General features: G+C 49.3%; 1 protein-coding gene across 1 annotated transcript; it reads right to left on the reverse strand.

The window, feature by feature from the left end:
- Positions 1 to 1471: 1471 nt before the first annotated feature.
- Positions 1472 to 2218, reverse strand: LOC119877908 (basic proline-rich protein-like). The gene has a single exon (XM_038585091.1). It carries the CDS (start codon positions 2216 to 2218, stop codon positions 1472 to 1474), a length of 747 nt encoding a protein of 248 aa, XP_038441019.1.
- Positions 2219 to 10121: the final 7903 nt, after the last annotated feature.

The following is a 10121-nucleotide window of genomic DNA, read 5'->3' on the forward strand; positions in this document are numbered from 1 at the left end:
GTCTGGGCAGTCACCAGGCCGTAGCTCAAACGGCAGAGGAAGCCCGTTACTCACATTTATATAACTAAGCCGGTCTAAGTTTTCAAAATATTGTGATGCGCAGAGTGGAGAAGCTGCCTGGAGGTGCGGCGGGGGGCTCTCCTCAATCTGCCTCTTTCCCGGGTACAGTGCCATCGCATCTTATTCGATCATTAATCAATGAGACAGGTAGGAGACTTTTTCCTGATATTTAAGCTTATTTTTGAAATAGTGAGACACACGGAGATACCACGGAATAGAGTGGAGCGCGTGCAAAGATTCTGAAGGTGGGAGCCGGGGTGGGTAGTTCCTCTCGCCCCCCTCAACAGTTTATGGTTCTCTGCTGCTAGAAGGGAAAACCTTCGAGAAGCTCTTCTTTAGATTAAGGCCCCCCTGTGTGTGCTCTCTCATCTCCTTTCACTCTTCTGTGTTTTCTCCTACATGGGGTTTCACGTTTCCCCTCTTTTTAGCTACAGTGGTTTCAGGAGCTCCTGTCTGTGGATGGAAGGAGTAAGAAGGTGCTTAAGGGAGGCGCAGAGCCTTCCCTCCAGGGGACGCTCTTCACAGGGGAGGAGTTCAGGTGACCTTATGAGGTGTCACAGGGTCCAGCACCTATCGTTTTACGTAACAGGACAGTATGGGAACAGTGAAATGCCATCACTTAGTTGCCTCAGTGGGTAGCAGTGTCTTCAACGTCTCTTTTTCTTTAAAGATTATATTTATTCATAAGAGACACAGGGAGAGAGGCAGAGACACAGGCAGAGCGGGGAGCAGGGATGCGGGACTGGAACCCAGGCCCTCCCCCAATGATGCCCCGAGCCAAAGGCAAGAGGCTTAACCAATGAGCCACGCAGGCGTCTTCAATTTCTGAAGGTGCCCCCCCAATCCAATCTGAAAGCCTAGACAGCCCATGGGGCGCCCCAGCGCTGGGTTTTTTGTATTAATTCCTGTTCGGCTCATTCAGTGTTGTCTGGATTTTTTCCCCCCGAAGATGGTGGTGACAGAAATGTCTTGAAATACTTTTGACATTTCCTCAGTCATCCATTCACAGAAGAAACGTCTGTGCAAATATTTAAATTACGCCGTCCTTGGAGCAAATTTGCCTCCAGATTAATGGGCCCTAGGGCATAGGCTGGGAACCGTCCAAAGGTGGGAGAGTTCAGGGGAGTGGAGCTCTAAGCAACGGATCCACCCCCCCCCCGCCCCCCAGAACCTAAGTGTGTGGGCCTGGGAAGTTTGGGCTGCGGGGTATCAGGGCCCGGGCGGGAGGGCGGGGGGCTGGACAGGGCTGGGCGGCGCCTCCGGGGAGGCCTCCGGGCTGCCGTTCCGGGTGCTCCCGGGTGCTCCGCTCCCGCAGCGCTCGGAGCCGATGCGCTCCAGGCCCCCGCCCCCCCCCCCCCCCCCCGGGGCCAGCCCCTGAGAGCCGCGGGGGCGGCCCGGTGACGCAGCTGGGTCAGCTGGACGCAGGGCCCCCACCCCCCGGGGGGGGGTCCGGCGGTGGAAGCCCGATGCTCCTGCGCGGCGGGTGCGGGGAGTGCAGGGGGTGCGTTGGGTGCGGCAGGGGGTGCGGGGGGGTGCAGCGGGTGCGGAGGGCGCGGAGGGTACGGGGTGTGCGGGGGGCGCGGAGGATGCGGGGGGGTGCGGCGGGAGGTGCGGAGGGTGCCGGGGGTATGGAGGGGGGTGCGGGGGGCGCGGAGGGTGCGGGGTGCGGAGGGTGCAGGGGTGCGGCGGGGGCTGCGGGGGTTTGCAGGGGGCGCGGCGGGTGCAGAGGGTGCGGCGGGGGGGTGCGGGGGATGCAGGGGGTGCAGGGGGCGCGGCGGGTGCGGGGGTTGCGGCGAGGGGTGCGCCGCGGGAGCAGCGGGGCCGGCGGGGCCGGCGGAGGCGCCGGGGCCTGGGCGGCGGGCGGGCGGGAGCCGGGGGCGGGGAGCCGGGCGCCGGGAGCACCGCCCCGCCAGCGCGCCCCGCCCGTGGGGAGGAGGGGCTGCGGCGCCGAGGACCACTGGGGGCGCCGCGCCGCCGCCGCCGCTGTCGGTGCCGGAGTCCGCGGCTCGGCGCAGGCGGCGCCCGCGCCTCGGCTCCCGGCCGCCTCCCGCCCGCGCCTCGGCTCGCGCCCGCCTCCCGCCCGGGGCCGCCTCCCGCCCGGGGCCGCCGCCGCCGCCGCCCTGCAGGTAGGTGTCCCGGCGCCCGGGGCCCGCGGCATTGTGCGCGTCCGGCGGGCCGAGGGCTCGGAGGGGCGCGGGGGGCGGGGGCTCCGGGCCCGGGAGGCGTCGCCGCGCCCGAGGGGGATCCCCGGCGGCCGGCGCGGGGCGGGCGGGCGGGGGCGGCGATGCGGGGCGGGCGCGGCGCGGCTGGGCGGGGAGGGGGCGCCTGGGTCAAGGTCCCCGCGGCCGCCCTCCCTTCCCCCTTCCCCCTTCGCCTCCGCCGGGCGGCCGGGGATCGAGGCCGGGGCCGGGAGGGGCCCTGGTGCAATTGTCGGCGGAGGACCGAGCCCGCGCCCGCCGCCGCCGCCCCGCGACCCCGCGACCCCGCGACCCCGGGAGCCCGGGAGCCCGGGAGCCCCGGCAGCGGCGGGGAAGTTGAGCGGCGGGGCCGGTGGTGCGCGTGCTCTGCGGTCCGCCCTCGCGGGGCCCCTGCGCGCCCGCCGCCCGCCGCCCCCGCGCGCCCCCCTGCAGCCGCCGCCGCACCCCCCGCCCCGCCGGGCCGCCTCCGGGGGGTCGGGCCGGGACGGCGCTGGCATCGCAGCCCGGACGAGCTGCCCTGCGTCGGCCCGGAGCGGCCCGCAGCTCGCATCGCCGGGGATGGGGGGGGGGGGGGGGGGAGCCGGCAAGAAGTCATGACACCAGCACATTCCCCCTCCCTCTCCAGCCTCCACCTTTGTGGACAGGACACATCTGCACGACACCTTTGGAGCTGTTTTTGAAAGTTCTGGCCAGACACTGATTTGTGGCAGTCCTGTGACATACCTGAACGGTAGCTTAAGCACAGAGACCCAAAGCTGGAGAAAGCATTACATAATGGACATGAAGCAAATGACACGAAACTAAGTGAACCCACTGGGTTGCCACAGTCTTTCTTTCTGCCAGACATGCAGAGTCCCATAGGTTTTTTTTCTTCTCTTTTTCCTCCCCCTTTTCAAAATCACCGAACTAGTTTTAGCGAATTGTATGTTGTATGCACTTGTGATTTTTTTTTTCCTAAATAAGAAAATAGTTTCTCTTTGACATCTAATGTCAAATTAAAAAAAAAAAATCGCCTGCTAGCGGATAGTCATATATCACGGAGCTAATTCATGAAGGTAGTCTTTCGCCAAAGGTAAAATTTAAAAATGTCCCACCTTAATACCATTAACTTTGTGTTTTCCTCTTGATTGTGTTTTTTTTTTTCCTCCCTCCTCCACCCCCGTTTGTTTTCTTGGAAGCATTTCTACAGTTTAAGGTACTGCAAGCTCACAATGTTGATATTCCCATCCAATGCTACAGCATTGCAGATACAAAGCCTAATAATAAATGAAACAGAAGACCTCACAGTAACTCAGTGAGCAGAGTTCCCAAGGTCGAAGGGAAGCTGCAGTGCAACTCTGCTATAATCACCTATAGAGAATATGCATGGTCTTCATTGAGTTATAAGGAAGGCCCTGATTGGTAGAATATTATTCCTATTATTCTTGGACCCCTGGATTTCTTGTGTTTCCTCCTAAGAAAATCATTTTTTTTCCTCAGTGTAGAAACAAGGTATTTTCGATTTAAAATCTTTGCTTTTACAAAACCTAAAAATCCTGTTTTTGCTCATATTTTCGGTTTCGTTGTTGGGAACTCAAATTATGGTGGTTTTTCAGCTGTTTCTTGGTATGGCGTGCTGTGATTCTGCTGAACTTTTACAGGATCTCATAAGTTTTCTTGTCCCTAGATTGCTTTACCCCTATGTTAACTCTACTCAGAGAAGAAGGGTAGAGTCCTTCAGAGGTGAAAGGTTTGTGGTTGGAGATCTCTAGTACCACTGCAGACGCAGAATTAGGGTAGTGCATAAGTGGGTAAAAGTTTTAGGTGCCTTTATTTATGAAACCGTTGGTTTGAGGAGAAGATTTCTGTTTCATTAAAATGCCTTGGTTAGGTAGCATTCAGTAATCATACTTACGAGCATCCATCTGTTCCAGACGCTGGTCTAGGTACTGTGGGACATATAAATAAGAATAAAAAGATGTTTCTGCCTTCAAGAGTTTATAGTCTAATTTTGGGGGAGAAGGCATGAGTTCTCAAAGAAGATTTTTTTTTTTTAACTGCAAAGGTTAAGTAATAGAATACTTTTTTTCAAGTTTGTTTTTAATCTCGCAAAGAAAGTCTACTACCCATTGACTTCTGGGAATTTGTTTGCCACCCAACATTACATCACTCTGATTCATCCATGTTGTATATAGCTGTAGTTCACTGGCTTTCATTGCTGTACATGATGTCTATAGCAATATGTTTCCCAGTTCTGCCAATGGCTTTTTTTTCCCCCCACTTGAAAAAAAAATTTGCCAAGAGTGCTGCTCTGGTCATTCATGTTTCCTGGGGCATATGTGCAAGTGTTTCTCTTGGGGAAATACCAAGGAACAGAGTGCTTGATTTTTAGGATGTGTGAGCATTCGACTTACTAGGTATTGCCAAATTATTTCCCAGAATTGTACTAATTTACACAAGCCAGGGAAATAAGCAAACACAAATGATCAGGTACAAACAAGCATTTATACAGGGGTGTGTGTTGAAATACATGTTTTTGTTTTTGTTTTTTTAAATCATAAACTTAGGGCAGCCCGGGTGGCTCAGAGGTTTAGCGCCGCCTTCAGTCCAGGGCGTGATCCTGGAGACCCGGGATCGAGTCCCACGTCAGGCTCCCTGCATGGAGCCTGCTTCTCCCTCTGCCTGTGTCTCTGCCGCTCTCTCTCTCTCTCTCTCTCTCCCCTCTCTGTGTTTCTCATGAATAAATAAATAAATAGTTTTAAAAACATCAATCATAAACTTAAAACCTGGGACAGCAGTTGTCTTCTGAGAGGACCAGGGGATGGCATGGGGAAGACATGTGGGTGGGTATGAGTTATTGGTAATGATCTAGTAGCTAGAGTAAGTTCATAGGTGATCATCATATTATAAAAAAAAGTAAGGCAAGGGGGTCATGCATGGATCAGTAATAATTTAAAATTCTAAGGAAAAAGAAAATAAGGACAATATAGAGTCATCACAAGACAGAGCAGTCTCCTGTACCAAAACCCCACAAGATGTCAGTGGAGGGGTGAGGAAGCAGCCCCTGTGTGGACATGTAATGTGTAGAGTCCACAGCTTCCAGGGAGGATGAGCAGGAAGCGGCCTTGCTGAGAAGCGGAACCTCAGCCATCTTGGACAGAGGAAGTGGAAGAAGAGGAAGTGAGTGGAAGTGGAAGAAGCCATGGGACATTTTCCAACAATGAACCATTCCAAGAGTTTATTAAAGAAATCTAGAGAACTGGTGGGGGGCCGGGGGAGAGATTCAAGGTGGGATCCCTGGTTTGGAAGCTGCTGACTGAGATGAGAATTCTCCATTTGGAGGGAACTAAAAGGAAAGAATGGATTTTAAAAGACACTGGGAGAAGAATCCGAGGCTTAATAGGAAGAGGAGGAAGGAGTCAAAGATGTTTCACTTTAATTAAAAGAAATAGAGGAGTCGCGGTGAGGAGCTTTCAGTGTGATTCAGACATGTCAGAGCAGGGCCATAGGTCTTCAAGCTCGTGCTTGAGGACGTGAACATGGAGCTGGTGGGCAGTTAGGACACTCTAAGTGAAGAAGGTGATTTTCTAATGATGCGTCCGGTGCATGTGGAGGGAAGCCTACATGAAATGCATTTGTGTTATTTTTTATTTCCTTGTACAAAGGAGGTAAACCATCAGTGGGTTAAGGGGCGAGGGTGCTTTGACTTGACGGGAAGTAGGGGTCGTGGAATTGAGAGTGTGCCGGCCTCACAGTCAGAAGAGTTCGAATCAAATCTTTCCTGACCGTTTCCTAGTTGTGTGTAATTTGGCTGGGGGGGGGGGGGGGGGGGGGGGGACACCGCTCTGAGTCTCAGCCATAGCACATCTAAAATGAGGATATTAATAGCCACTTGATTGGGGACTAGGGCCTTTAGGGCTGATGTTTGGTCTCATACTGTTTCCCATCTAATGTTGCAGAGTAAAGGCACATGCATTTATATTCTCTGACGCATACTCCCTTGGAAAAGATAAACCCTTGACGTTCTCTTCATTATAATATAGAGTTGCTTATGCTCTCTTGTGGGGACAGGATAAGGCTTTTTATTTCCAGGGCTATTCTGGAATAATGTATAGTGTCGTTTTGATTGAATACTGTTTTAGCTGACATTTTAATTTGTATATATTATGATAGGTGTTTTAGCATATTCTCATCATATTCTAAAATTCCTTTTCTGGGACGCCTGGGTGGCTCAGCAGTTGGGCACCTGCCTTTGGCCCAGGGCGTGATCCTGGAGTCTCCGGATCAAGTCCCGCATCGGGCTCCCTGCAGGGAGCCTGCTTCTCCCTCTGCCTATGTCTCTGCCCCTCTCTCTGTCTCTGTGTCTCTCATCAATAAATAAATAAATCCTAAAAAAAAGAATAAAATTCCTTTTCTGATTTTGCTTCTATATCTTCACATCCCCTCTAATGTTATTTTCTCACTGATTTCGCACCGGCTGATAGAATGATTAGGGCCTGTATAGTCGTCTCCAAGACCATCTATCTAATCCTCAGTTCCCTTTCCTTGGCATAGTGATTTGGAGAACATCTTGACATCTTGCTGGTACTTCCAACAGCAGTTGAATGGAAATGTGGCAATATCTTAAAGAAAAAAAAAAGAAAAAGAGGAAAAACAGACCTCCCGAAGGAAAAAGTTTGTTGTTTACCATTATAGTCACAAGTTATCAGAAGGTTCCTAAGAGAGTAGAGGACTCTCTCCATAAGCCTGTGTTGTTCAGGGATGGTTAGTCACATCCCTCGCTTCAGCTACACATTCCTTACATCCCCTTAATAGATATAAATATTTAATGATTTGAAATCCAGAGTGGACTCAGTAGCTTGGTCAAAATAATGAGCTAAAATTAATTTTAGGGATAACTGACACGATGTACATCTCACAGTAGAATTGGTAGCCTGCCCTTCTGGCGTGGTTCTGAGTTTCCATGAACCGTGCCAGCAGTTCCGCACCCATTTATTCCATTACCAAGCCCCACTGATCATTTTTACAGAGAGATGCTCAGAGTCTGTGGGCTTCGTGTGAAGGTGACGTGGGCCGGAGAATGCCTTTCTTCTTCATTCAGCCCATCTTTATTGAGCACCTACTATGTGCCAGATACCGCATATTAAGTGCCGGATCATAAACCTGTCTGGCCTCGGGTCTACCCAAAACAGAATCTACCGAAAACAAATCACTATTGAATATGTATGCATGTGTGTGGGGTGGATCTGGCTTTGGTTTTAGGATTTGCATGAAGTATCTATTTTTTCTTTTGTTCCTTAAACTTTTTCCAGATTTATGTTTAGAAAAGCTCCTTGAATTGAGAGTGTTATGGGGAAAAAAATGTGGTCCCTGCAAGAACAGTTACTTTAAATGCACTTCTGTTTTTTTGGCTTTTTAAAGCAGAAGGCTTTAAACTCATGGTAAGTCCTTTTGTCATGAAGACACTTAAATGCTGTCAAACAAGAAAGACAGAGGTCAGGGAAGGGAGAGCTGGGTGGGTGAAGTCAGACTTGTGAGCATGGAATGTGTCTTAGTACTGAATTGATTTTTAAAGGGAAAAATGGAAAATAGACAAAAATAAGTTACTAAAAGATCCAACTGTATTAAGGGACTTGACTATTGAATCATGATGGTCTCAAGAGGAGGCTCCTGGTGGGTTACATGAACCCTGCCCTTTGAGTTTGGGTTCACTTACTTTGTGTAGTAGTATCGTTTTTCAAATCAGTTCTTTTGTTTTGGAAATTTATTTATCTTTTTTTTGGTAATCTCTACCCCCGTGTGCTGCTTGAACTCAGGATCCTGAGTTCAAGGTGCCCCTTAGGGTAGTTTTTTTTCACAAGAGACACAGAGAGAGAGGCAGAGACATAGGCCAAAGGAGAAGTAGGCTCCCTGTAGGGGAGGCCTGATGCAGGACTCGATCCCAGGACCCCAGGATCATGACCTAAGCCAAAGGCAGATGCTCAACCGCTGAGCCACCCAGGTGCCCCAGTGTAGTTTTTATATTAAAATAAATCAATATAAATGTTGAATATCTTTAAATTGTAAGGATTACAGTAATTTTAGGAAGTAGAAAGTTTCAGTGACTTTGCTACTGGGTTAGCAGTTTACTTGAAAGTAAAACCTACTCCGTGTGAGAGAATTCTAGCCAGCCAGGCCAGTGTCTCAAAACCTGTAGTAAGCTGTCAAACAGCAGAGCTCAAAAGGAGGCCAAACCAAGTAGCTTACTCTCCAGTACTATCTGAGGGATAACTGAGTGAGAGAGAGGGTTACACGTGTGACCTAACCCATAAACCTCAAAGAAGTTTAAATAAATATGTAAACAAGTTTAAGTACAAGTGAGTTCAAGTAAGTAACATTCAAAATAGACGTTGGCAGATAGGTGGTCATTTGACTGTTTTTCCAGTGTTGACACTGAGTACAAAGAATTCATAATTAATACACCAAAAATTATCTTCTCCTTTAGAGATGATGGGTTGTGTTTTTCTCAGCTCAAGAAAACCTATAGTCAATTTTAAAAATAGATGGAAAAAATACTCAGGCAGTAAAAATACTCATCTTTGCTTAATGGCTGGTACTTGGATGACCTTTATGTTAGATTCATAAGATGTTAGACCTGAAAGAGGTTTTAAAAATCTTCTAATCCGGGGACGCCTGGGTGGCTCAGTAGGTTAAGCATCTGCCTTCTGCTCAGGTCATGACCCTGGCGTCCTGGGATCAAGCCCAGCATCCAGCTCCCTGCTCAACGGGGAGTCTGCTTCTACCTCTGCCTCCTCGCTCCCCAACCTCTGTGTCTCCTGAATAAATAAATAAAATCTTAAAAAAAAAAATCTTCTATTCCATCCTCTCCCATTTTCCAGCTGTGTAACCTGAGGCCTGGAGACTTGCCCAATGAGGTGCAAGCCCCCATGAACAAGTATAGCTAGAAGATAATGGGCCAGATAATTTACTTCTATTAGGAATAACAGGAAATAGTGTTCTTCCCTAAATTATGGGTAAGTGAATGAAAGAGTGAACCACTAGCAAGCTCTGCAGTGGAATTTTAACCTTCTTTTGTATCATTCTCCCTCTTGAGTGGCCAGTGTAGAAAGTGAAATCATATATATACATTTTTTTATTTTCTTGGGTTTTCAGAGAAATTGCTTTGTTCTGAAGGTATGATAAGAGGAATGAATACTACAAATATCACTATTTAAAATTTTTTGCTATTTGCTATTTTGCTCCCCATAGCATTGTCTTTTAACTCCATAGGCAGAAAAGGATAGAAAAAAATTAAATTATCCCTTGCTAGATACTTTTCTATCCCTTTTCCTTTGACATTCTCCTTCCATATGCTAATATAAGAGGAAAATCAAAGCATACAGGGAATTGAGTCAGGAATAGAACATTAACTTCTACTTTTTTATCTTGCATCATATTGAGGCAATTCTCACCATAGCTCTTGAGACAGACCTATCCACCTTTTGAAAAGAGTGTGGAAGTAGAAGGGAGAACAACAGCAGTGTATATTTTTAGAATCTTTCTTTAAAAAGTCAAACCTAAAATAAACCTGGCCTCAATTTTTAGCAATAGCTTTATTTCACATTTCCTATACCAAGTGCCTAAGTTTTATTCTCATTTGAGGAAGTTACTCTGGTATTTTAAATATATAATATGATGTTGCTATAAGTAGGAGACTATGATCAATTACTAAAGTTTAAAGAATAGGGATCCCTGGGTGGCGCAGCGGTTTGGCGCCTGCCTTTGGCCCAGGGCGCGATCCTGGAGACCCGGGATCAAATCCCACATCGGGCTCCCGGTGCATGGAGCCTGCTTCTCCCTCTGCCTGTGTCTCTGCCTCTCTCTCTCTCTCTCTCTGTGTGTGAC

The sequence above is a fragment of the Canis lupus genome, chromosome 36 (genome assembly GCF_011100685.1).
Source record: "Canis lupus familiaris isolate Mischka breed German Shepherd chromosome 36, alternate assembly UU_Cfam_GSD_1.0, whole genome shotgun sequence".
NCBI classification, from domain to species: domain Eukaryota; kingdom Metazoa; phylum Chordata; class Mammalia; order Carnivora; family Canidae; genus Canis; species Canis lupus.